At 40.5% G+C, this 27,944-nt stretch overlaps 1 protein-coding gene across 1 annotated transcript in view; it reads left to right on the forward strand.

Moving 5' to 3' along the window:
• The first annotated feature begins 11,729 nt into the window (after nucleotides 1-11,729).
• Nucleotides 11,730-27,944, forward strand: part of OPN4 (opsin 4) — a 95,213-nt gene continuing 78,998 nt past the window's right edge. The window contains exon 1 of the mRNA XM_075842766.1: nucleotides 11,730-11,921. Within this exon, the coding sequence (XP_075698881.1) occupies nucleotides 11,778-11,921 (144 nt within the window). The 5' untranslated portion in view covers nucleotides 11,730-11,777. The remainder of the gene's footprint in view (nucleotides 11,922-27,944) is intronic.

Genomic DNA, 27,944 nt, shown 5'->3' on the forward strand with positions numbered 1-27,944 from the left:
GTTCTAAATTTATTCATACATTACCAGGAGGAATAACAGAAGGACGACACAATGAAGAAAAGTCTCTCCAGAATTTTATGGGAAATATAAGAATTTACTAAAAACAGACTTGTGACGAGAGCTGACAGATACTCTTTAACCCCTTAAGGACTGAGCCATTGTTTTATTATTCATTTTAGTTTTTTACTCCCCGCCTTCCAAAATGGCATAAGTTTTTAAATTTTCCGTCAATAGAGTGGTGTCAGGGCTTTGTTTTTGTGGGAGGAGTCGTAGTTTCTATTGCCACTATTTAAAGTACCATATAATATACTGGGAAACTGAAAAAAAAAAAAATTTGTGGGCGAAAATTGTAAAAAACTCTGATTCCCACATTGTTTTTTGTTTTTATTTTTACGGCTTTCACCGTGCAGTAAAAATGTCAACTTAATTTTATTCTGTGGCTCAATACGATTACGGTGATACCAAATTTATATACATTTTGTTATATTTCACTACTTTATAAAAAAAACACTCTTTGTTAAAAGAAAAAATGTGTTTCAGGTTTTTTGAACTTTGAATATATATTTTGTTATTTCACTACTAATAACTTTATTAAACTTTTTTTACACATCTTAGTAGCCCCTCTCGGGGACTTGAACCAGTGATTGTTAGACCACTGGTACAATACACAGCACTATTACTGTATTGCAGTATATTGTCGTTCGTACCGGCTTCTGTTAAGCCGTGGCAGAGGCACGGCTTAACAGAGGCAAACAGAAGGCAGTCCTAGGGGCCTTCTTTAGGGCCCTGGGTTGGGCTGCATTGACAACTATCGGCACCCCCCGATTGCCCCCTCTTTTCCAGGTCTCAGATGCTGCGGTTGCAATTGACCGCAGCATTTGAGGGGTTTTTACGGTCCGATCGCTGTTCCTGGCCGTTAGTCCCGGGTGTCAGCTGTAATACACAGCTGACACCCACTAGGAATGAAGTGTGCCCCATACTTCCCTATGACGCTTATAATGTACATGTACGTGATAATGCGTCAAGGAGTTAAAGAAGATCTCTAAGCTCTCACAGACGTGTGTTTTAGTAAATAAATACAATACTTATATTTCCCATGAAATAACAGCTCTGGAGCATATTTTCGAAGAACTTTGCATTGTGGTATCCCTTTTTTAATCCTCCTGGAAGAGTTTGAACCAGAGGCGTAGCTAGGTCCTCCAGCACCCGGGGCAAAGATTCAGTTTGGCAACCCTCCCCCCAACCTCTTTCCCGACATCTCCTTCCCCCTCGCCATGTTTGTTTTCCCTACCAATCAATGACGTGTCATTTCTTTTCCACGTTTTTTTTATGTAACTCAAGCATAAAAACATTTGTACATTTTACAAGCAATATAGTTCTATAGACAACCAGAACCCAGCTCATTACATATATACAGCATCAGAACAAAGCTCATTACATATATACAGCACCAGAACAAAGCTCAGTACATAAATACAGCATCAGAACCAAGCTCAATACATATATACATCCCCAGAACCAAGCTCAGAACATATATACAGCTCCAGTACCAAGCACTGTAAATATATACAGCACCAGAACAAAGCTAATTACATATATACAGCACCAGAACACAGCTCATTACATATATACAGTACCAGAACCAATCTCAGTACATAAATACAGCTCCAGAACCAAGATCATTACATATATACAGCTCCAGAACAAAGCTTAAATACATAAATACAGCTCCAGAACCAGGCTCAGTACGTAAATACAGCCCGAGAACCAAGCTCAGTACATATATATATATATATATATATATATATATATATATATTTATATATATAGTACCGGAACCAAGCTCAGTACATATATACAGCACCAGAACCCAGCTCATTACATATATACAACACCAGCACAAATACAGCTCAATTTAGTGCAACCCCTGCCGTATAGGTTTGCACTAAATTGTTTCCAGCTCCCAGCATGGCCCAAACAATGGTAAGGATATGCTGGAAGTTGCTGTTTCAAAAAAAGATATAAAATTATATCATAATCATACCATCCATCATCTCACTGCAGATTATACAGTGACTACAGTACTGATTAGAGGCAGAATAAACATTTACATCAAAGAGACTCTGTCACCACCACATTATAAGTGCCGTATCTCCTACATAATGAGATTAGCGCTGTAATCTAGGTGACAGCAGTGCTTTTTATCTAGAAAAACGATCTATTTTTACCACGTTATTAGCGATTTTAGCTTTATGCTAATTCGTTTCTTAATGCCTAACTGGGCATGTTTTTACTTTAGACCAAGCGGGCGTTGTACAGAGGAGTGTATGACGCTGACCAATCAGCGTCATACACTTCTCTCCATTCATTTCCTCAGCGCAGAGATCCTGCTAGATCAGTATGTGCTGTCTTATACTGACACATTAACGTTACTGAAGTGTCTTGACAGTGAATAGACATTCCTTCCAGCCAGGATGGGATGTCTAGTCACAATCCTGACACTTCAGTAACGTTTGTGTGGGACTTACAGCAGAGCAAGCATAATCTCGCTGTAATCTGTCGCAAGATTTCGCTTGCTCTGCTATAAGTCCCACATAAATGTTACTGAAGTGTCAGGATTGTGAATAATGGACAAGGAGGCAGCACTTCCAAAATGTAGAAAAACCTTTATTCACCCATGCAACGATTCAATCCCTCAGGATCTTTCTCAAGCATGCTGCCTCCTTGTCCATTTTTCTGCCTGATATTGAGGACCATGGACCAGGTTCTGAAGAGGCGTGCACCCTCCTGGCGGTTCGGTGCTGTGGTAACTCTCTACTTTTAGGATTGTGAATAGACATCCCGTCCTAGCTGGAAGGAATGTCTATTCACTGTCAAGACACTTCAGTAAAGTTTATGTGTCAGTATAAGACAGCACAGCGTGAACAACGCAGTGTCACTATGCGCAGAGTAAATTAATGGAGAGAAGTGTTTGACGCTGATTGGTCACTGATCGGTCAGCGTCATACACTTTTCTTTACAACGTTCACTTGGTCTAAAGTAAAATCACGCCCAGTTAGGCATTAAGAAACGAATTAGCATAAAGCTAAAATCGCTCATAACGTGGTAAAAATAGATAATTTTTCTAAATAAAAAACACTGCTGTCACCTACATTACAGCGCCCATCTCCTTATGTAGGAGATAGGGCACTTATAATGTGGTGACAGAGCCTCTTTAAGTGACTCACCGGTGACGTCTCAGATTCTAGTTATTTTTCTCCATCCGGTCCAGACCTCTAAGACTTCTCCCAGCCACAGCCCATTTCTTCAGTTTGCCGCTCAGATGTCTTCAGCTTTTCACTTTTCAAACATTTCTACACCTATAAACAAAAACAAAGTTCTCATTATACCTCACCCTACGCCCCTAAATATAATAGCGCCATACACTGCACCACTAATGATAATAGCACCATACACTGTTTCCCACACATACACCATGCCCCCTGTAGATAGTGCCTGCCATAGAGACCCCTGTGGATATTGCCCCACCATAGAGCCCCCTGCAGATAGTGCCTCCATATTTCCCACCCCTGTATATAGTGTTCCACATATAGCTCCCCTTATAGTGCTCCACAGATAGCCCACCCCTGTATATAGCCCACCCCAGTATATAGTGCTCCACATATAGCCCACCCCAGTATATAGCCCCCCTATAGATAGAGCCCCCCGTATATAAAGCCCCCCATAGATAAAGCCCCCTGTAGATAAAGCCACCCCCGTAGATAAAGCCCCCCTTGTAGATAAGGCACCCTTGTAGATAAAGCCCCCCTTGTAGCTAAAGCCCCCCCTCGTAGATAATGATCCACACATTTTTTTATTAGGATAAAAAAACAAACTAAACAAACTCACCTTAATCTTGTTCCAGCACCGTCCGGCGGCAATGGAGACCTGCTCTCTTCTGCGCAGGTCTCCTAGGGTTGAACGACGCAAGCAGCACGATGACGTGATCGCGACGCTTCCGCGTGTATGATAGGCGCTGATTGGCGGGGCAGAATGACTTTCCCTGTCAATCAGCGGGACATACCCCCGGCCGCCCGGGACAATGGGACACCACCCGGAATACGGGACTGTCCGGCTGAATCCGAGACGGTTGGGAGGTATAAGATAGATAATAGATAGATATGAGATGGATGGATGGATGGATAGATAGACAGGTAGATATATAAATATGAGATAGATAGATTAGATAGATAGATAGATAGATGGATGGATGGTGAAGCCTAAGGGTATGTGCACACACAAAACAAAAAACGTCTGAAGATACGGAGCCGTTTTCAAGGGATTACAGCTCCTGATTTTCAGACGTTTTTTATTCAAAGTCAAGTTTTTCACTGCATTTTTAACGGCCATATTTGGAGCTGTTTTTGTATAGGGTCTATGAAAAACAGCTCCAAAAACGTCCCAAGAAGTGACATGCACTTCTTTTTTGCTACCGGTTTTTATACGCGGCCGGTTATCGAAACAGCCACGTAAAAAAATGGGCCGTCTGCTTCCGATGTTTCGACCATTTTTCGGCCGTTAGCGGCCAGGAAAACGGACACAAATAAGCCATGTGAACATACCCTAATTGTCAATTTATTCATACATTTACAGAAAGAATAACTGAGAGACAACACAATGCAAAGTTCTGAGAAGAGACTCCACATAATTTTTCAGGGAATGCAAGTATTTACTAAAACGGACATGTCAGGAGTGCCGACAGGTCTTCTGTAAGCCGCTCACCAGTGTGTAGACCCCACAAAACAATAGTCTGATATGTGGGGAGTAGGATATTGGTGTTTACTAAGCACGGACTATGATATGTGCCTCAGAGGATTAAAGTTAATATCTTTGTCTTCTACGATCAGGTGTAGCTTTGCGCCCAAATTTTTACGATTTTTAGGCTTCCTAATTAAAAAAATTTGACTAAAACTAGGTCTCATTGGAGACCATGGACGCTTTTCTCGTCACTTTTCAAATTTGCCAAGTGAAGAGAAATGTTGAAAATTTGACCACAAATTTGAGGCATGTTTTACACTTTCCGCCAAAACCTTTTGTAAACTACTTGATAAATGTGGGCCCTGGCTTGTTTCTTTACAGTATATACTAATGTAACAGAAATTGACTTGTGAAATGTAGTAGAGTTGAACTAGTTATTTGCCACACACACAGTCAGTCACTGCAGTTCACACAAAGCGGATTTTCTCTGGAATTTTTTTGAGCAAACTCGCAAAAAACTCGCAAAAAGCCAAAGCGAAATTCAAACCAAGTCATACAGATTGTGTTGCAGATTTATCTGCGGAAGACAGCTGAGCGTCTAAACCCCTACCCCCCCCACCCCCCCCCCCCACAGTGATTTTTTTTATTTTTATTTTTAATTATCTGGACTTGCAGATTTTGCAACAATAGGATTTGTTTGTGTATTTTTTTCCCCCCATCAAATCCAATTGGGGAAAATTTGCAAGAAATCTGTGCACATTCCACAGCAGAAAGTGACCTGCCGCAGATCTACAAACTGCACCGTGGATCAATTTCTATGTGGAAAATGTTTGCAACAGATGGATAAGATTTGTTACAATCTCATCCACTTTGCTGCTATTGTAATACGCTGCAGATTTTCCATTTGCAAATCCAGACATAAAATCTGCAGCAAATTCCATAATACATTGTTGTACTGAAAAAAAAAATGTGTACAAATGTTTGCATAGCCTTTAAAGCACATCTTTGCTCAAAATCAAAAGTTAGCTCATCCGAGATATATGTGTCCATTGTCACGTATGTAAATGCTTTTCCTGAGTTCTTGTTTCTAAGGCCTGTGGACAGTCCGCAGTGGAATTTTGCAGCAGCCGTTTTTTACATTTGTTTCTATACAATTTTAGGAAATTTATTTCAGACGTTGCGGAAAATGACTGTGCGGAAATTAGGCTGCAGTGCAGAATTTCCCCTCCGCAGCATGCTCATTATGTTGTGGAGAAGTAGCGGAATTTCTCTGCGTATTTCAGCCTTTGCAATGCAAAAACTGAAATCTGTGGCAAGTCCGCTGTGACATCTGCAATGTCTGAATTACCTGTGAAATACTCAAATGTTGCTGCAGATTCGTTGCATAATTGCCCCCGAATCTGCACCAACATTTGCAGCGGAAAAATTCTGCCACGTCTGAACGTGGCCTAAGAAGAGGCAAATTATAGTCATTTCAATTGGCCGTGGAGCTATCAATCAATCACAGTCACAAATGCTTTAGGGCGGATTTACACGAACGTGTAATACGTCCGTGCAACGCGCGTGATTTTCACGCATGTCGCACAGACCTATGTTAGCCTATGGAGCCGTGCAGACAGTCCGTGATTTTCACGCAGCGTGAGTCCGCTGCGTGAAACTCACGACATTTCCTATATTTCTGCGCTGTTCGCGCATCACGCACCCATTGAAATCAATGGGTGCGTGAAAATCACGTGCACCACACGGAAGCACATCTGTGGGACGCTCGTGATTCGCGCAACAGCAGTAAGAAGTATGATTGAAAACAGAAAAGCACCACGTGCTAGAAACATACAAACAGAGTGTCATAATGATGGCGGCTGCACGAAAATCACGCAGCAGCGCATCATATGGTGATGACACACGGAGCTGTTAAGTGCCTTTTGCGTGTGCAAAACGCCGCGTTTTTTGCGTGCGCAAAACGCCGCGTTTTTTTGCGCGCGCAAAACGCACACGCTCGTGTAAATCCAGCCTTATGGAGATGTATAGTTCCTTCTCTCCTCTGTTTAGCTTCTATATATACAGTGGTTTGGTGTAAAACGGAATTCCATGCAGTGTTTGATTTATGGCATACTTGAAAAACAGACTAAAACAGGCAGGTAAAAGGAAGATATCCCGAGGGACATCTCCACATCACACAATAAATGGAGACTAATTGTGAAATTACAAATTCAGCTGTTCAACATCTAGACATTAGTTGCAAAATTGTCATTGTAGTATACTGTACAATACTGCATTTGCTTTATTCAACTGAATTTATTTAATTAACCCTTTCATAACTGGGGGTATTTCAGGCCTTGATGCCCAGTGCAAAAAGGAATCCTGTCATTCTCCTGTGCATAACGTACCAAATACATATATATATCTAATGTGTGACATCGCTATAGCACCGAGAACAAAGAACCTACTTTAGCACAGAAATGGAAGAAGTAGAAAACGCATCACTCACCCAGAAAAGGTTCCTTTATTTCAGCATGAAGCGAAAGGCTTTAAAGGGAGGGCATAGCAGACAACACAGGTTACAGCCTGTTTCGCGCTTCTTCTGACCAAACTTTAGTTTAATATTTATCTCCATCCCACAGCTTCTGTACCTGGGTGATAATCATCCAGGTACTGATTTTTTGTTAACGGAAGACACAAAAGCAAATAGTTTCGGGGTGGAACAAACAAAAATTGGTGGCCAAAATGGCTGCCAGGGATAATTATTGCATGTTTGGGATAACGACCATTCTGCGTGAAATGAACGTATTAATGCCTGAGCACCTGGCACCCGTGAAAAATGCATTCCTGTCACGCAGAATGTCTAATAATAATAATGAGTGTGGGTTTGGCGAGTTTCTTTTGGGTCGAGGCTACTTTTTTAACATTTCATCTAATTTAATTTATCCATTTTTTTTACAATTTACTTATTAATTAATTTATTTTAATGTAGCCTAGGTTAGCAGGGAACACAACATCTTCGTATTCCCAGTCGTTCCCATAGACAGATTGCTGATAACAGTGATCAAAAGGTAAATACCCTTTTAACGGGCCAATGATCGGGTGAACGAGCATTTGTACGAACCCTTACTCCTGATGTGTAAACTGGGCAAAAATCTGCTGTTGAACGAGCAAACGCTCGTTTATCGGCTGATCATTCCCTCTCCCTACCCTTCCGTGTTTTAGGATTTGACTGGATATGTTAAATGAGAAATGATGTACGCATATATTCACATGTTTGATATTATCTTAATACAAATAAAATAAAACTAATTTCCAAATTGTAGTATGCTATAAAAAAATCCTTAAAACATCTTAGGCCTCATGCACACAACCATAAGAGTGTTTACTATCCGCAAATACGGATACACATCCATAGTAGACCGCAATTGCGGAAGCGCCCATAGACTTATATCTGTGCTGCAATTGCAGACAAGTATAGGACGTGTTCTATATTTTGCGGATCATTTCTGTGGACACACATGTGTATACACTGGCATAGCTATAGGGGTCGCAGCGGTCGCAATTGCGACCGGGCCCCGAAGCCAGGGGGGCCCACAGCCCCCTGCACCACATCAATAAAGAGTTACTATAGTAACTCGGGCCGCGGGCCCCTGTTACTATAGTAACAGACTGTACTTACCTTCCTGGTTTCGGATCGCAGCGGAGGTCCTGACGTCAAGCGCTGTGCGCAGCGCATGACGTCACAGCGCTATGCGCCGCGCACAACATTGAGAGGACAGAACTACCACCGCGGCTGAAGAGGAAGGTAAGATTAGTAGCCCTGACTGGCGGGGTCCAACTCCCGGGACCCGCCAATCAGCTGTTTTGAAGGGGCCGCAGCACTCGTGTGAGCGAGTGGTGAAATGCAGGGGAAGCTGATTGGCGGGTCCCGGGAGACGGACCCCAACACATCAGCTATTGATGTCCTATCCTGAGGATAGGCCATCAAAGTTTAGGGACCTCACTACCCCTTTAAGCCTACGATGTAGCAGGCTTAGAGGGCCCATGAGACAGGATCACAGATTGTGTGATCCTGTCTGCTGGGCCCTGTATCTAAGCCAATCACATGGTAGGCTTAGATACATGGCCCATGTGTGATCCTGTCTGATGGGCCCTTATATAAGCCCACCACACTGTAGGCTTAGATACAGGGCCCCAGCACACAGTAATCTTATACTGTATAATATTACTGTCTGCTGGACCCTGTATCTAAGCCTACCTTGTGGTAGGCTTAGATACAGGGTCCCACAGACAGTATCACACATGGGCCCTGTATCTAAGCCTAACACATGTGTTACTAATCGTTTTTTTGTGTGTTTTCTTACAGGTTCGGTCGTTGGACTACGTCGGATTCCAGGACTACTTCGATGACGGCTTTTTTTTTTATTATCAATAAAATGGTTAATGAGAGTTGTGTGTTTTTTTTTTTATTTCAATAAAATATTTTTTCTATGTCTTCGTGGTTTTTTTTTAAACTATATTACTACCGCCTTAGTAATGGTCGCCGGCTGATTGACAGCATCCATTGCTAAGGCGGGGCTTAGTGTTAGCCGGTGCAGAGGCTAACACTAACCCCCTTTATTACCCCGGTACCCACCGCCACCAGGGGTGCTGGGAAGAGCCGGGTACCATCCAGTACTTGACCATCTGTAGTGACGGTCGGCCACTGGGGCGGCCGCAGGCTGGTATTATCAGGAGGGGAAAGGCCCTTCCCACCCTGGTGATGCTAGGCTGCTGCTGCTTTATTGTATCTGGCTGGTTATGAAAAATGGGGGGGACCCCACGTCATTTAAAAAGAAAAATAATAATAATTGGAAAGAACGATGTCGAGTCCCCCCCCAATTTTCATAACCAGCCAGATACAACACAGCAGTAGCAGGCAGCATTACCAGGGTGGTAGGCGCCACTGTTTTTGGCCTTCCCCAGCCTAATACTACCAGCCTGCGGCCACCCCGGTGCCTGGCCGTTACTACAGATGGACGGGTACTGGTTCATACCCGGCTCTTCCCAGTACCCCTGGTGGCGGTGGGTACTGGGGTAATAATGTGGGTTAGTGTTGGCCTCTGCACCTGCTAACATTAAGCCTCGCCTTAGTAATGGAGGTTGTCAATCAGCCAGCGGCCATTACTAAGGCGGTGATAATAAAGTTTAAAAAGACACAAGCACATAGAAAAAATATTTTATTGAAATAAAAAAACAACCCCCATTAACCATTTTATTGAGAATAAAAAAACGCAGACATTGAAGTCCTCGTATCCGAAGTCCAACAACCGAACCTGTAAAAAAACACAAACACTCAAAAATAATCAGTAACACATAAAGAAGCAAAATTATTATTCTTACCTTTCCTGGGTCCAGCGCTGGAGCCGCAATGTCAGCGAGCTGGGCCCTGTATCTAATCCGATCATGTGTGATACTGTCTGCTGGGCCACTGTATCTAATCCAATCATGTGTGATACTGTCTGCTGAGCCACTGTATCTAATCCTATCATGTGTGATACTGTCTGCTGGGCCTTATATCTAATCCTATCGTGTGATACTGTCTGCTGAGCCACTGTATCTAATCCTATCGTGTGATACTGTCTGCTGGGCCCTATATCTAATCCAATCATGTGTGATACTGTCTGCTGAGCCACTGTATCTAATCCTATCATGTGTAATACTGCCTTCTGAGCCACTGTATCTAATCCTATCATGTGTGATACTGTCTGCTCAGCCACTGTATCTAATCCTATCATGTGTGATACTGTCTGCTGAGCCAATGTATCTAATCCTATACATAGTTTATAGGGTCGTAGTGCTATAGATATGCTATGCTGTCTCCTATACACACATTTTTTTTTGGGCGGACACATATGTATTGGTGCTATTTCCCCTGACATTTTAAGCCCTGAGGGTATGTTCACACGGCAGCGTCCGTTACGGCTAAAATTACGGAGCTGTTTTCAGGAGAAAACAGCACCGTAATTTCAGGCATAAAGGTATGTGCAGGTGTCTTTCGCTGCGTTCATTACGAACGTAATTGGAGCTGTTTTTCCATGGAGTCCATGGAAAACGGCTCCATTTACGTCTGAAGAAGTGACAGGCACTTCTTTGACGAGGGCGTCTTTTTTACGCGCCGCCTTTTGACAGCGGCGCGTAAAAAAAATGACCGTCGGCACAGGACATCGTAAGACCCATTCTATTGAATGAGCAGATGTTTGCCAACGCTTTTGAGCCGCATTTTCGGACGTAATTCCGGGCTAAAACGCCAGAATTACGTCCATAAATAGGGTGTGTGAACCCAGCCTTAGTGACGCCCCCGGCTGCTAGTGCTGCAATTGTTGGGTCACATAGGAGACCCAGCGATGCAACTGAAAGCTGCGGACCGTCGGCCATGAGGATTTTGCGCGGACGACGACCCAATAAGAACTTTTGCATCGGGGCCCATGAGCCTTTAGCTACGCCTCTGTTTGTATATATACGGAAAGGTGTCCGTGGCCTATAGAAATGAATGGGTCATCTGTAATTATCTGATCCGTAATTAAGGATGAAAACCAGGGTCGTGTGCATGAGACCTTAAACTTGAGTTGGCCTCAATATTCAGGTTAGTTACCTAACTACACATATACAAGGTTAGTCATCTAACAACACATAAAACGAAACAAAATCATTTTTCCAAAGGAAAATGTTTAAAAACAAACTATCCCATGACTTGGCCTTAACTCATATAAATAGTAACGCTAATCATTGAGAATTCTAATTTGCCGAGATGAAGAAGAGCGTAGACCTGTAGTGTCTGTGAGTGGTGTAATACAATTGAAGTATGAATGAGTCCAGGCATTGAGTGAGCATGTGCGCACATTACATGCTCTTATATTTAAGAGGAGGTTGAATCTCTTCCTCCCAGCAGCACATGAATACAGCTATCTGCAGCTGCACAGATAAGAACTTCACATCTCAGCTTCAGACAAAGCTTAAAGTAATCTAGACTTGGTAAACACACTGAAGCAGACCCTGACAATTATATTGATCCAAGTATGAACTATTTGCCAGTTCGAAAGGGCATCACCTGCCCACCTCAAGATGCTAACTGCACCAAGATTCTAGAGTCTATGAACACCTGGAATGATTCCGAAGTCAGTTCTTACAAACTTGTGGAACTGCCATTGAGAGTGACAACGGTAAGTTTAGTCCCATTTTAACCGATCATTTTGAAGTCATTTCTGTTACTTAATTACTTTTTGGCTTTAACATACTTCTCCTTCAGTGTCAATGTATTCTAAATGAAATTCTTAATTATTATTTTGATTAAAATGTTTTATCTAGAAATTAAAAAAGACATAACTGATACATAATTGTATAAGCGAATCCTGTACCACAATAAATCAGCAGAAAAGGAAAATGAATTAGAAATGTAAGAAAAAAATACTATAAAAATTTGACATTTATGTTGGTATAAATTGTATAGTATATGTATTATTGCAGTACAATAAAATGATATTCAATTATGTAGACAGTATATATCATCAGAGGAATAATGCAGAGGAATGCACTGAAGGACTAAAATGCTGTAGCCGTAAATGTGATTTGCTTTGAGCTGAAATGTGTAGATTGAAACCTGTGAGTTACAGTATGTGTGCTAAGTGGTCTATGCTGCAAATCCAAAGGGAGGGGGATGTAGGTCAGTGATATACTGGAGCATCCTGCACTGGATTGTTAGTTCAATATATATATATATATATATAATCTGTCTGTAGTGGGCCCAATATTGGTGGGATTTGGGTCTGTACCGGTCCAGTAACGGTAGCATATTCTGCAAGCCATATAGTACTTACTAGTCATCGGAGCCCTTGTGCATAATTTGTGGTTACAACAGTTGTAGGAAACAAATAGCAAAACCTAAAATATGTTTTACTTTTTTTATATGTACACTATTCACTTTTTAATAAAATTGTATGTTAAAAAAAACTAGATGAAACTGAATTCAAGTGGGGACACATATTAAAGAGGCTCTGTCACCAGATTTTGCAACCCCTATCTGCTATTGCAGCAGATAGGCGCTGCAATGTAGATTACAGTAACGTTTTTATTTTTAAAAAACGAGCATTTTTGGCCAAGTTATGGCCATTTTTGTATTTATGCAAATGAGGCTTGCAAAAGTACAACTGGGCGTGTTGAAAAGTAAAAGTACAACTGGGCGTGTATTATGTGCGTACATCGGGGCGTGTTTACTACTTTTACTAGCTGGGCGTTCTGATGAGAAGTATCATCCACTTCTCTTCAGAACGCCCAGCTTCTGGCAGTGCAGATCTGTGACGTCACTCACAAGTCCTGCATCGTGTCGGCCACATCGGCACCAGAGGCTACAGTTGATTCTGCAGCAGCATCAGCGTTTGCAGGTAAGTAGCTACATCGACTTACCTGCAAACGCCGATGCTGCTGCAGAATCAACTGTAGCCTCTGGTGCCGATGTGTCCTCGATCGTCCGACACGATGCAGGACCTGGGGAAGTGACGTCACAGCGTGATCTGCCAGAAGCTGGGCATTGTGTAGAGAAGTGGATGATACTTCTCATCAGAACGCCCAGCTAGTAAAAGTAGTAAAAACACCCCGATGTACACACATAATACACGCCCAGTTGTACTTTTACTTTTCAACACGCCCAGTTGTACTTTTGCAAGCCTCATTTACATAAATACAAAAATGGTCATAACTTGGCCAAAAATGCTCGTTTTTAAAAAAATAAAAACGTTACTGTAATCTACATTGCAGCGCCGATCTGCGGCAATAGCAGATAGGGGTTGCAAAATCTGGTGACAGAGCCTCTTTAAGAGGAAGTTTGAAAGGCAAACAAGAAACATAAACTTTTTATTGGTTTTACAGAAAATACAAAGAAAAAAGCAATGAAGAAAACACAACGTACCAGTGTACGTATATAAGTTAAGAGCTGTAAGTGATACAGATATTAAATGAACAGCATTACAGGGTTACAGCAAATCAAAATAACTGATCATTTTCGAGCCACAAAATATATTATAGACTTTATAAGGTTTCATTCAGGCGACCGTAATACTCGTCCGTGTGCTGTCCATTGAAATAACTCACAGCGCACGGACCCCTTCATTTCAATGGGGCAATACAGGCATTTGTGAGTTTTCACACACCGAGTGTCCGTTGTGTGAGGTTATGTTCACACGCAGTAGCAAAATACAACTCGCGTTTTTCGCGGCTTATTTTACGGACGTTATTGGAGCTGTTTTTCAATGGAGTCAATGAAAAACGGGTACAAAAACGTCCCAAGAAGTGACATGCACTTCTTTGACGTGGGCGTATTTTTACGCGCTGTCTTTTGACAGCGAAGCGTAAAATTACACCTCGTGGGAACAGAACATCGTAAAACCCATTGAAAGCAATAGGCAGATGTTTGTAGGCGTAATGGAGCCATTTTTTCAGGCGTAATTCGAGGCATAAAATGCCCGAATTACGTCTGAAAACGTGTGAACATACCCTGAAACTCACTGCATATCCAATATTGGGGTGTTTTTGCGCATCTTGTTGCCCATTGAAGTCTATGGGTGCATGAAAACCACAGACAGCACACGGACAACATCCGTGTGCTGTCCGTGTTTCACGCATCAGTTACAAAGAAATGCAGACATTTTTGTTTTTTAAAAAGAAGTGCTTGCACAGACGTGAAAAACGCATTCCATTTGCAAAGCACACTGATGCCAATACACAACGCACACTGATTGCACACGGACATAAACTGCTGGCAATATGAAGGGTTTTTTACGCGTGAACATTCGTGTGAATGTGTCCTAACATAGAGTTGTAATTGAATGTCAGAAAAATTGAAGAGGGTGTAAAAGAAGGTCCACACAAGTCCAAGAAGCAATTATCCTGCTGACAGGAAACAAACATACATGAATATGATATGTTGCATTCCGTTGAGGGGTTCCGTCAGAGCTTTCCGTCGGTGGGAACTCCTCAACGGAAAGGCAAACGGAAACCTTAGCTTCCGTTTGCTTTAGTATTGATCTCAATGGTGACAGATACTTTGCTAATGATTTCTGTTTGTCATCGTTGGGAAAGGGTTCCATGTTTTTTACAGTCGACTGCACTATTGATTCCTTCAAAAAAACGGAACCCTTTCACAATGGTGACAAACGGAAACCATTAGCAAAGTATCCGTCACTATTGAGATCAATGATGATGCAAACGGAAGCTAAGCTTTCCGTTTGCCTTACCGTTGAGGGGTTCCCCCGACAGAAAGCTCAGACGGAACCCCTCAATGGACAACCAATGCTGATGTGAACACATCCATATTTATTAGAGTTTATGGCATAGAGTTTATCTAGCAGGCATAAGTGTTGTATTGAGTGGATGAATTCCATTATCTAAAGTGGAACTTTTCCATAATTTAGTGATTACTAATTTGGTGGCAAGTATAGTGTGACTATATAAAAACAATTCAACACAAAAAACTACTAGTTTAATACACCAATTGCTGAAACTGAGGATTTTTACTGATTTGTCTAGTTTTCGGACATGTATTAGTCACGTTAATTCATCAAGAGACCAATTACTGAGTGACATTCTATTGCTACTTTGAGCCCCATTTTCTTGCATATGATAATCTGATGTTTGTAGCTTATTGCCACTTAGTTAGATGAATACTTTCCAACTGAATGGTGGGTAAAAAAACGATATAGTGAAAATGATTGTACTGGTATTGGGCATAACTGTTCTCACATATGTGAATTGAACGTCTATCATCTACAGTCGTTTTACACTGTTGTTTTCTTTACAGATATTTCAGTCTGGGTGTGCGTGGTTATAGTTCTTCGCAATGGCATATCCACTGGGCATGCCTTGCATTTTTTGTTTCCCAAGTAGAATAACTGTGAGATTTAGGTCTAGACAGTATGTCTCATTGACATATGTGAGAGTGTAGTGGGCATGCTTGGTGTCATGTGCAGAAATCACTGTGCAGGGATGTGGAAGAGAAGGCAAGCTGGCTCCATCACATATTGTGAATGATGTGCTCCTGTGTTATCTGCTCCCACCTTTATAATAGAGGTGTTATCTTTCATTAATCCTGCCCTCAGATGATAACAAGATGACTGGGACCTTGTCCCCAGTGTACACTGCACATGCTGAACAGACACAGGTAGAATTAACTAATTGTGATGGTTCAGTGTTTCAAAACACAACAAAAATGTTTAACCCCTAGTAACTGTCTATATGCCATTTTACGGCGGTCAATAAGGGTACTTATGCCACGGCGCTGTGTCATAAGCCTGGCACGGATGTCCTGTGCCTGTTATAGCGGGTGCCAGGCTGTCTAAAGACACCTGAGCTCATGCTTTAACGTCTAAGATTGGAGACACCTCTGATCCAGGCCATTTAACCCCTTAGATGCTGTTGTCAATAGCGACTGCGGCATCTAAGTGATTTCAGAGGGAGGGCGCTTCCTCTGTCATCCCATCGGCAACCCTGCGAAGAGATTGTGGGGTGCTAATGGTTTTTATGGCAGCTGGCCAAGTTCTAGGCGTGCGTGCAAGTGGTGGTGGTGAATCTTGGTCCCGGGTGAAGGAAAGCCTAGCTACAGCTCCTTCATTGACGCAGGAGCGGTGGGGGATTCAACAGATTATTGACTGTTTAGTTATTTTAACACATATTCAGCATCTATAATATTTTTAAGAGCTGAACCACACCTTTAACCAACAATTACAACGCACAATAATATTGAAACTGACAGTCACCATGCGACAAATCCTTTAAAATGTTTCACTGAAGCCAAAATATAACAGTAAGTCACAGTATATCTAGTTAATGTAGAGCTCAAAGAGTTGTCTGCAAATTAAATGCCAGACTCAAAATGGCTTTATCATATTATATTGATCTGGAACTCCACCAAGTAGCTGAAAACTCTTGTGGCTGATCTGTCTACAATAGAGAATGAAAGGATATTAAAATGTACGCCTCATCCTTGCTCTCATTTACTGCCATCCTAAAAACAAATGATAACGTATGTAGGTTGGGACAGCAGGATAGTTTATGATTTTTTGACCAATCATATGAAAATGATTACCTGTCACATCTTGTGCTTAACAGATTGTGGTTAAAGAGGCTCTGTCACCAGATTATAAGTGCCCTAACTCCTACATAATCTGATCGGCGCTGTAATGTAGATAACAGCAGTGGTTTTTATTTTGAAAGCCGATCATTTTTGATCAAGTTATGAGCAATTTTAGATTCATGCTAATTAGTTTCTTAATGCCCAACTGGGCGTGTTTTCACTTTTTACCAACTGGGCGTTGTACAGAGGAGTGTATGACGCTGACCAATCAGTGACCAATCAGCGTCATATACTTCTCATTGTTCCAGCCCAGCTTCTTTCACTGCACAATCACACTGTAACAATGGGCTGGAACAATGAAAATTGTATGATGCTGACTGGTCACTAATTGGTCACTGATTGGTCAGCGTCATACACTTCTCTGTACAACACCCAGTTGGGCAATCAGAAACTAATTAGCATAAATCTAAAATTGCTCATAACTTGCTCAAAAATGATCGTTTTTCAAAATAAAAACACTGTTGTTATCTACATTACAGCGTCGATCACATTATGTAGGAGATAGGGCACTTATAATCTGGTGACAGAGCTTGTTTAATAGCCAAAAGAGTTAATTCTTGACTGTACCAAAGTACTTCTAGTCTTTTGAAATATTTTTTTTATTGAAGAAAGAGTTTTTAGATCAGGAAACAATATAAACAGGTATATGCAGCTGACAGTGAGAATATACGTAAAGTACTTCTGACTGTCATGGCCTCTGTTCTCTGCCGCTGGCATCCCATACTTACCTCTTCCCCGTGTCTTCTTCCTCCTGGCTGGTGCTGCTCATCTGCTCTCTACTCTGCATCTGGTGGCCACCCACGCTACTGACGCTCTACACAGGGTTCTAGTGCGCGCGCGGTCACCCATTATTTTCCTAAAGGGCTAAATATAAGTTTTAGCTTACCCTAGGAATAGATAGATAGATCGATAGGTAAAACTGTATTCATCCCCACAGGGAAATTAATTTATAGTTGTGACCCTCACTTACAATACAATAACAATACATCTCATACATTAACAAACATCAACAATACATTAACAATTTAACAAAAATACAAAAACACAAATAATCGACATAACCACAATACGACATTTATACATATACCCTCTATTCCATCATGCCTGTTAAAACTATAAATATACCCAATTTAACTCCTTATTACGGACCTGTTATAAATTGTAATCGCCATAAGCAGAAAAGATCGTCTAAATCTTTCCCTTCTACAACGAAATTCTAGGCGTCGATGACGAAAACAACTTCTGGTTATTGATCAAAATATTATACAACGGATGTGACTCTGCCAACATGATTGCACAAATATTCCCCAATATTCTTTTTCTTAATACCTCATCAGATAACAACCCACGATAGATCTTCCCTTTTTAATCACCTTATTTAACTTATTAAAAATTGCGTAAAAAAAACAAAAACGGCTCATTGCCTTATTATACACCTTTTCCATGTTCTCAATCCAATCAAAATTTTGTTCTAAATATTTATACGATGTAACCCTTTCCACCTCCTGGTCAAAAATAGACACTGGCAACACTGTCTCTGCTTTTCTCCGTAGGTCAATAACCATTTCTTTAGTTTTCCCTATATTTAGGTCTAATCCATTTTCTTAGCCCCAAATACCAAAAGCAGATATCAAATCCATATATTCTTTTTCACAGCCCCCCCTTTACCGCCCCCATTATTGCAGTATCATCAGAATACTTCTGTAGGTGACAGCTTTCTGACTGATACCTAAAATCTGCCGCAGATAAAAATGGCGACAACACAGTCCCCTGCGGTGCCCCAATATCACTGATCTCCATCCGCAAAGTGCATGCTCCATTATGCACATACTGTGGGCGCCCACTCAAGTAGTCAAATATCCAAGTTGACACTCCACAATTAATATGATTTCTATAAATATATTTTTTTTATTTGGTCAGGTCTTTTTAAATTAAAAGCGCTAGAAAAATAAAAAAAAACATGACAAATTATTACCCCATTCAATTCCAACAAGGAATACGCCCTTGTTAACGCAAATATAAAACCGCGTCCTCCACTTCGATTCTTGGTTTATATTCAAACTGAAAAGGATCCTCATAGTTTACCACAGCCAATTTAAGGTGCCCTAACATCAGCCTTTCAAACGTTTTCATGATGTGCGAGGTCAGAACTACCGGTCTATAATCGCTGACTAGCAACGTTTTCGCAACCTTAGGAATCGGCACTGTACATGACATTTTCCACGCATTCGGCACCTTTTCCATAATTAAGCTCCAATTAAATAAATCTGCTAACGTGCCACATAATTCATCACCCCAGTTGTTAGCACCTTAGTACTGATCTTATGCGGGCCTGGTGCTTTCCTTACATTAAATTTTTTTAACTGTTCCCTCTCAGCCATTTTATGTTACCCTAAAAACTCTTGCACTACTACCCTTCTCATCTATTGTTTTTTCTATATCCTTCTCATATGCCCCTTCCTCGGCTTTCTCCATTGTTTCTCTAACATTAGAAAATCTATTCAAATACTCGTTCAATTCAGTCACACGACCCTCATCCATCACCACCGCTCTCTGTCTTTCCTGCATCCCCGTTATCGCTTTCATTCCTGACCAAACATCCCTCACATGGTTTTTTGATAATTTGTGTTCCAATTTTCTTTTATACTCCTTACTTTTTCTGATTTTACACCGCTATTCACATTGCACTATTTTAATCGCCTCAGCATCCCATTCTCTATGGGCCTTTTTCTTTCTCTTCAACAACCCGGTGGGGATCCGACCGCTGGGGCCCCCCAAAATAAGGAGAACAGAGGTCCTGTGTCACCCATTTGAAAGAAGTGGAGACAGAGCATGCGTGCTGCCGCTCCATTCAAAGTTTATGGGACTGCCGATGATAGCCAAGTACAGTGCTCGGCTATCTCTGGCAGTCCCATAGAGTTGAACGAAGCAGCAGTGCGCATGCTTGAACGCTGCTCCATTCAAACAGGGAACAGAGGGAAATACTGTGGCTAGGTTATAAATTTCAATCTTAGGCCAAACCCCCTAAATGGCAAATGTAAGATCCAACATTCCTGATCCCTTTGTTGAGCTAGGAAATGTAATCGCTTCCAGACACTTCTCTCCCTCTGCTCATTGAAATAAACATGTATGCGTAGTTAATCGTGCATGTTTATGCGGAGGTCAACAGCTATCAAATGTGTGCAGCTAGCTTTAGAGTACAAGAGAACCTAAAATCAGACAACCAAGATCAAAATGACTAACAATCAGACTTGACTGATTTAAAAATCTCCATACATAGGAAATAATTTTCCTTATGTATTGAGACTTTTGAATGATCCCCTATATTGGAGGAACAGATTGTGGGTTTTAACATAACCAAAATATCACACACATGCAAAATACTTATAAATACTATATAAAGGGGCTTGCCATGACACTGTTATAGTTATTATCTAGGGGGAACTCACTGTATGCAGATTTATGTAGCTCCCCTAGCTGTATAACTCCATATGAAACTATCTACCACTAGTGGTGACTTCATCCAGTCAGAATGACTCCATCACAAAAAAAGAGTCAGAAGTGTCAGGATTCTGAGTACACATGACGTCCAGGCTGGATTTCATGTGTATTCATTATCAGGACACTGTAGTAATGTTAGGGCTTGTGTATGAGGCTGCACATAGCGATATATCTATATCGCTAGTGCAGTGTAAATGAATGGAGAGGAGTGCATGATGCTGATTGGTCAGCGTCATGCACTCCTCTGTACAACGCCCACTTGGTCGAAAGTAAAAGTACGCCCACTTGGGCATTAAGAAAGCTCATTAACATAAACTTAAATCGCTCCTAATTTTGTGAAAAAAGATCGTTTTTTTAAATAAAAAGCATTACTGTCACCTACATTACAGCGCCCATCTCCTAATGTAGGAGACAGGGCACTTATAATGTGGTGACAGAGTCTCTTTAAGGCCATTATACAAGGAATAATGATTGGGCAAATGAGCATTTATATGAACGCTCATTCCTGATAATTTCTCTGTGTAAAGAGGGAAACGATCAGCCGATCAACATGCAAACACTCGTTCTTCACCTGATCGGATCTTTTAGGAGGGAAAAAAAATGGTTGCTAGTCGGCAGCACATCTCCCCTTGTAAACAGATGATGTGCTGCCGACATGATGGAAATGTATGGGGTCGAGCGGTCGGAGTAATGATTGTTCACCCTTATACATTAACAACCGTTGCTCCTTGTGAATGGAGCTAACGAGCACCGATCAACGTGCTGTATTGTCGATCGGCATTCATTTTTCCAGCCAATGTTAGGCCGTGTAAAAGTACCTTTATAATATGTCCTTTTTAGCAAATTAAATTTTGTTTGTTAGGTCTAGAATCCTATGACCAGTTAGATTAAAATCTTCGCTCTTCTGAGTTGTCCCATTTAACGTTGTAGATTTACTAATATAATTTACTTTAACTAGGATAATTATCATATTGCAGTCACATGCAAATGGAATCAATGAACTTTTGTACTCTAAACCGGACATATGCAATGGCTCATTAGAGCAGATTCCCTTTACGCATGCATGTACATTTATAATATATAGTTCATATGTGTTATTGACGGCCTCTGTCCAAATGTCAAATTGTTAAATTGACCCTCTGGGAAAAAGCTGAAAGAACTATTTTGCCCAGAGAAAAAGTGCTCATCCCATCTACAGATTATACTTACCTGGCCTCCGTGAACCTGTACAGGAAATTTCTCTCTGCAAATAAGAGTAATGAGAATAATTTTCTGTATAGGCTCCTTGACTGTTCATGACAACTGATGCTCAGGACCTGACCAGGCAACTGTGGTGGTGTCACCTGTATGAGAACCCCCATGGATCTCCAGAACGGCACAGTCCAGGTAAATATAACTTTGGGCAAAAGAAGCATTTTCAGCTTTTTTCCTAGAAGAAAACCCTATTTACTAATGTATGTGTAATGATATTTGAGGTTGTTTTTCCTGCACTTTTCTTTCTCAAAGTTTAACTATATTTGTGTTTCATTCCAGGGAGCTAAGATGCCAAACAAGTATATGTTCTTACAGAAGAACTGTAACTGCTCTGTACTCATTTGCCCTTTAAATATTTGCACATGTTTTTGTAAAGAATACCGAAGCAACGTGTCTTTCTTAAGTTATAAATACAACTGTGAAAATGATCAGCTGGGAAGCTTTGTGAAAGTATGATTTTTTTTTTAAATATTCTTAGGCTATGTTCACATTTGTGTCATGACTTCCCTCCATAACACAAGTCTTGATGGTGTTCAGGATCCATTGTACAACGGATCTAAATGAAACCCGGTGGACTCTTTTTGACTTATAATGTGGTCCGTGAAGGTTTCCATAATTTTGATGGCAGAAATAGGAAGTATTGGACAGTTAAATGTCTAATTTGTTGAAGTCGGGGGTCTGTAGGTCTTACTACATCCAAAAGTAGTTGGAACCGTTGACAACAATCTAATATCTGTGGCTAACTTCATATTTGCACTTCAGTGATAATGTGGAAAAAAATTGTCACCTAAGATTTGCAATGACAGAGGATCCTCATTCAAAGCTGCTTTTACAGGTCATGGCTGAAATTGATAAAGAGTATGGAATGTCACTATCCGTGGGTATGTGGTCCCACTAGCGGAGTAGCAGCTGGCCAAACAACAGTCTATACAAAGCCCTAGAACAAGAGTACCTGTGATAGTCCAGACAGTGGCAGAAGCTTAGGCACAGATGAAACTTGAAGGTAGATGACGCCACACGTGGCGGATGATATCGGGCATGGCAGATGACACCAGATGTGGTATATGACAGCAGGCGTGACAGGTGGCACAACATGACTCCAACACTCTAAGGCTCAGGAACAAACACAGCTCAGGATACAGGCTACAGGTAGCAGGGCACGGGAACAGGCTAACACTAAGGGACCATTTGCTAAGACTAACATGGGAATACACTACAGTGCTCAGGCAAGGAGTAAAAGGGCAGGACTCTTTTTATAGTCCAGGGTGATCTGGGGTAATGAATGAATTCCATATGTGCGCACTGGCCCTTAAAGGCCGGGAAAGAGCACACGCGCGCTAGCGTCTCCTGGGAGGGAGGCACCACCCCAAACATGGAAGTCTGCGGCCGCGGTTGTTACATGGAGTACCATGTTATAAGGAATTTGTCATCAGACAGGCACATTTAATAAAGAGCATGCTATAGCTATTCCACAAAACCTTACTTTTTGACTTTACCATAATAAAGTCATATTAAGGCTTGTTATGGAAAGAGTTGTTTTTTAATAACACCATTTTGGGGAACATATAATGTGTTGAATACCAATTTTTGTTTGTAAAGGAATGGAAAAAGAACAGCAATTTCCCCATTGATTTATTGGATTATTTTTACGGTGTCAACCCTGCTTTATAAATAAAATATTAACTTTATTCTGCGGGTCATTATGATTACAGCGATATCAAATTTATATTGTTTTTATATTTATTTACTTTTGCAAAAGTACTTCATTACAAAGTAAAAAAAAATTGTGTCGCCATATTCTAAGAGCAATGACAATTTTCTTTTTCTGTTAACTTAGCTTAGTGCTTAGTTTTCCAGTAGCTTTTCTTTCATTGTGTATTAGTTTTTTTCCTACAACATTCAGCGAGCAGTGAAAATACAGTGTCAATTTTATAGTATAGGTTGTTACGCGGCAATACCAATTATGTGTATTTTTTTCAATAATAAAAAGCATTGTGTAAGGGGAAAAAAAATGTTGTTTATTTTTACTTTTTTTTTTAGTCCCACTAAGGGACTTGACTCTACGATCCTTTGATCACATAGATATTATTTAAACAAAAGAAGTCTCACAGGACACAACAATATAGGGTGGGATATAAAATCTCAACCACCTACAATTTTTCAGAGATACGGACTCCAAACAATAATATATAAACTAGAGAACAAAAGGAGTCCAAAGTATCCAAATATTTAGAAAAGTACAAAATCTTTATTAAACAACACATGAGAATCTAAAATACAATGTTTAACTGGATCATAAATGAAAGTACATTTAGATAAAATTTGGATACAGGTAATGCATGAAAAAATAAAAATTCAAATACAAGTAATGTATGATATAATGGGATCACTCTTAAGAACAAACTCATGTGAGTAAACATAAGTAGGAAAAAAGGCAAAAGGAAAGTGAAAGTAAGATGTAAGTAATCACACTTCCTGTCAAATAGACATAGAGAGTGTCCTGGTTTTTAATTACAGCTTGTAACAGTTATAGTTCAATGCTTACCCATAATCAGTGGTGTAGTGGTACGACCCAGTGAGAAAAGTGGTGCCCCAACGCGCGTTTCGCGTATCGCTTCTTCAGGGGGTATATATGGACAGTGACATCAGTGGCTACTCCTTGAGCGAAAATCCTGTTGCCGACACTGACCGTGGATTCCACTCCAGGAGGAGCTCCTGATGTCAATGTCCATATGTGAACAGTAACCTCAGGTTTTTCCTCTAAGAGCGGAATCCCCAGCCAGATCATCGGCAACGGGGATTCCGCTCAATCGGTAGCCACTGACGTTACTCTACATATATGGACAGTGATTTTAAGGGCTTCCCTGAACATAGTGCTTAAAGTAGCGCTGTGTTTGGGGAATTCTTGGCGAGCGGAGGAGCTCCCTCTGCTCCTGCTCTGAACTCATTCTGAAGCAGGGACCTGATCGTTCCCTGCTTCAGTGTTAAGCTCAACTGCGTCTGCGTCCTGAGGACGCAAACACAGATGACAGCGGGACATACCTCTGGCCGCACGGAGTAGCGAGACACCGCCCGGAATTCCGGACTGTCCCGCTGAATCCAGAGGGTAGTCGTCAGGCGGAGCGGAATCCCCGGCAATGCTATGACCCCTGCACCAGAACAGATCCCATAGAAAGCTATGTGATCCGTTCTAGCATCAGTTTGCCTCCGACTTCTCTTCAACACGCCGGAGGTAAACTGTAGCGGACGCCGGACATATGTGAACGGCCCCTATTATGTCAATGAAAATAGATCTTGAAAAATGTAGACTAGAACTATAAAAAATATTTGATTTTTATGGACCAGAAAAAGGGTTGCCAAATGGCCATTAGCCCATCAAATAAATTGATATTTATCCCTTTTCCTCTTATATTAATATAAATTGATTGGTGTAAATTTTGGAGCACTCCTTAGCGCTGTCATCTCCTGTGTTAAAAACACCAGTCGTAGCCAGTCAATGTGGAAATTAGGCCCGGATGGAGTTCCTGGGCAATTCCCTTATTTGTCCTTCCTATAAACCCACACTGCAAAACATGTGTAGTTAATCTACTTTTATGCTAAACATATAGGAAATAAGGAATATTTAAATATTGGACTGACATGGAATAGTATAGGCGGATGAGGACTGTTGAACACCGACAATACGAGGCCGATATTCAATCATAAAATGCATTTACTTAATTTTTTTATATTATTATTATTGGAACTTCATGTGCATATAGCACTATGCAAGAATCAAATTAATTATGCAAGAATCCCTTTAATTTATATTAGATTGAATCACTGGTTATCTAATGAAAGCCATCACCATGATTGCAATGCACTGATCGCATTTTATGAGTCAAAGACTTGTAATTTTTTCAGGGCATAAATCTGCTTATAAGATCAGGGATTTACTTTCAGTGTCAAAAGCTTTAAGGAGAACTAAATTCTTGACTTTAATACGTTTTCATTGGCAGTGACAATTTTCTCAAGAAAAAAAGCATACGTTAGATATCTGCACATTCTGATGAGTTTATAAGACATAATCATCAGATTATAGTGAATAAACTATAAATGTTACAGAAAAGATGCATTCTTTCATATAGTACATTCAGTGAGGAGTGGTCATTCCTAATTTTTTTTCTTAAAAACCTGGCCAACAATATTAATTAGTAATAAAGAAATCAGTGAAAATTCGCCTACTCAGCATTTCGCTAAAGGGAGGATTATGTATCACAGACCAGTATTTGGTCCTTATAAGACAATGGAGGCTAAATTATGGATCTGTATTTTTGCATTTCAGATTCCATTGTTTTACATTTACCAAATACCACTATGCAATATCAAATTTGGCACACTGCAGATGAGGCAAATTTTCATTGATTCGCTCCTCTCCTTTTGTGAGGTTTAACCCTCTTATCTCATAACATATTACAATAGAAATTCCAAACATTTAACAATTGATCAAATTTAGGTTTTGCAATGTTAGTAAACAAGGGTTTGAGGAATTACCCAAGGATCCTTGATAGAAGTTGTGATGACAAAAAACCCTCCCAGATAGTTAGGGTTGTGCTAGAGTTAACCAAGATATGTTAGGGGCCAATCGTGTAAAAAAAAAAAAAAACAAGAAAAAAAAAAGGGGGGGGGGGTGTACGATTCTATTATTCTATGGAGAAAAAGAATACACCAAGCATAGTTCGTCTGGCTTAATAAAATTAACCCCTTAAGGACACAGCCTGTTTTGGCCTTAAGGCACAGCCAATTATTTCAAATTTGACATGTCAATTTATGTGGTAAAAACTTTGGAATGCTTTTATGTATCCAAGCGATTTTGGGATTGTTTTCTCGTGACAAATGTACTTTATGTTAGTGGTAAAATATGGTCAGTATATTCAGTGTTTATTTGTGAAAAACACCAAAATTCTGAGAAAATTTTAAACAATTATAATTTTTCTAAATTTAAATGTATTTCCTTGTAAGACAGATAGTAATACCACACAAAATAGAAACTGGTTAACATTTACCATATGTCTACTTTATGTTGGCATTGTTTTTTAAAATTCCTTTTATTTTTCTAGGACGTTACAAGATTTCTAACTTTAGCAGCAATTTCTCAAATTTTCAGAAAAATTCAAAAGGCTATTTTTTCTGTACCAGTTCAGTTCTGAAGTGGCTTTGAGGGCCTTATATATTAGAAAGTCCCCATAAATCACCCCATTTTAAAAACTAAACCCCTCAAATTATTCAAAACAGCATTCAGAAAGTGTCTTAACCCTTTAGGCGTTTCACAGGAATTAAAGCAATGTAGAGGTGAAATGTACAATTTTTTGGCCAAAATTCATTTGTAATAAATTTTTTTCTTTATCACAGAAAGTTTTACCAGAGAAACGCAGCTCAATATTTATTGCCCAGGTCCTGCAGTTTTTATAAATGTCCCACAAGTGGCCCTAGTATCCTAATAGACTGAAACACAGGCCTCAGAAGCAAAAGAGCACCTAGTGGATTTTGGGGCCTCCTTTTTTTTACAATATATTTTAGGCACCATGTCAGGTTTGAAGAGGTCTTGTGGTGCCAAAGCAGTGGAAACCCCCCAAAACTGACCCCATTTAGGAACTACACCCCTTAAGAAATGTATCTAGTGGTATAATTAGCATTTTGACCCCCACAGTTATTATTCTAAACTAATTGGAATTAGTCTGTAAAAATGAGGAATAAATGAGCAAAAGCACCCCAACATCTGTAGAGCATCTTCTCCCGATTACTGTAATGCCCCATATGTGGAAATAAACTGCTGTTTGGACCCACGGCAGGGCTCACAAAGGAAGGAGCACAATTTGTATTTTGGAGAGCAGATTTTGCTGGAATAGTTTTTATTGATGTCGTGTTTGCAACGCCCTGGAGGGACCAAAACAGTGGAAATCCCCCAAAAGCGACCCCATTTTGGAAACTACACCCCTCAAGGGATATTTCTAGGGGTATAGTAAGCATTTTGACCCCACACGCTTTTTGCAAAATTTATTGGACTTATGCCATGAAATTGAAAATTGAATTTTTTTTCTAATAAAATGTCATTTTAGCTCATATTTTTTATTTTCACAGTAGATAAAGGAGAAAAAGCACCCCAACATTTGTAAAGCAAACTCTTCTGTGCACACAAATACCCATATGTGGTAATGAACTGTTGTTTGGACACACGGCAGGGATTAGAAAGGAAGGAGCACCATTTGACTTTTGGAGCTCAAGTTTTGCTGGAATGGTTTGCAGCGCCATGTCACATTTGCAAAGC

The sequence above is a fragment of the Rhinoderma darwinii genome, chromosome 11 (genome assembly GCF_050947455.1).
Source record: "Rhinoderma darwinii isolate aRhiDar2 chromosome 11, aRhiDar2.hap1, whole genome shotgun sequence".
NCBI classification, from domain to species: domain Eukaryota; kingdom Metazoa; phylum Chordata; class Amphibia; order Anura; family Rhinodermatidae; genus Rhinoderma; species Rhinoderma darwinii.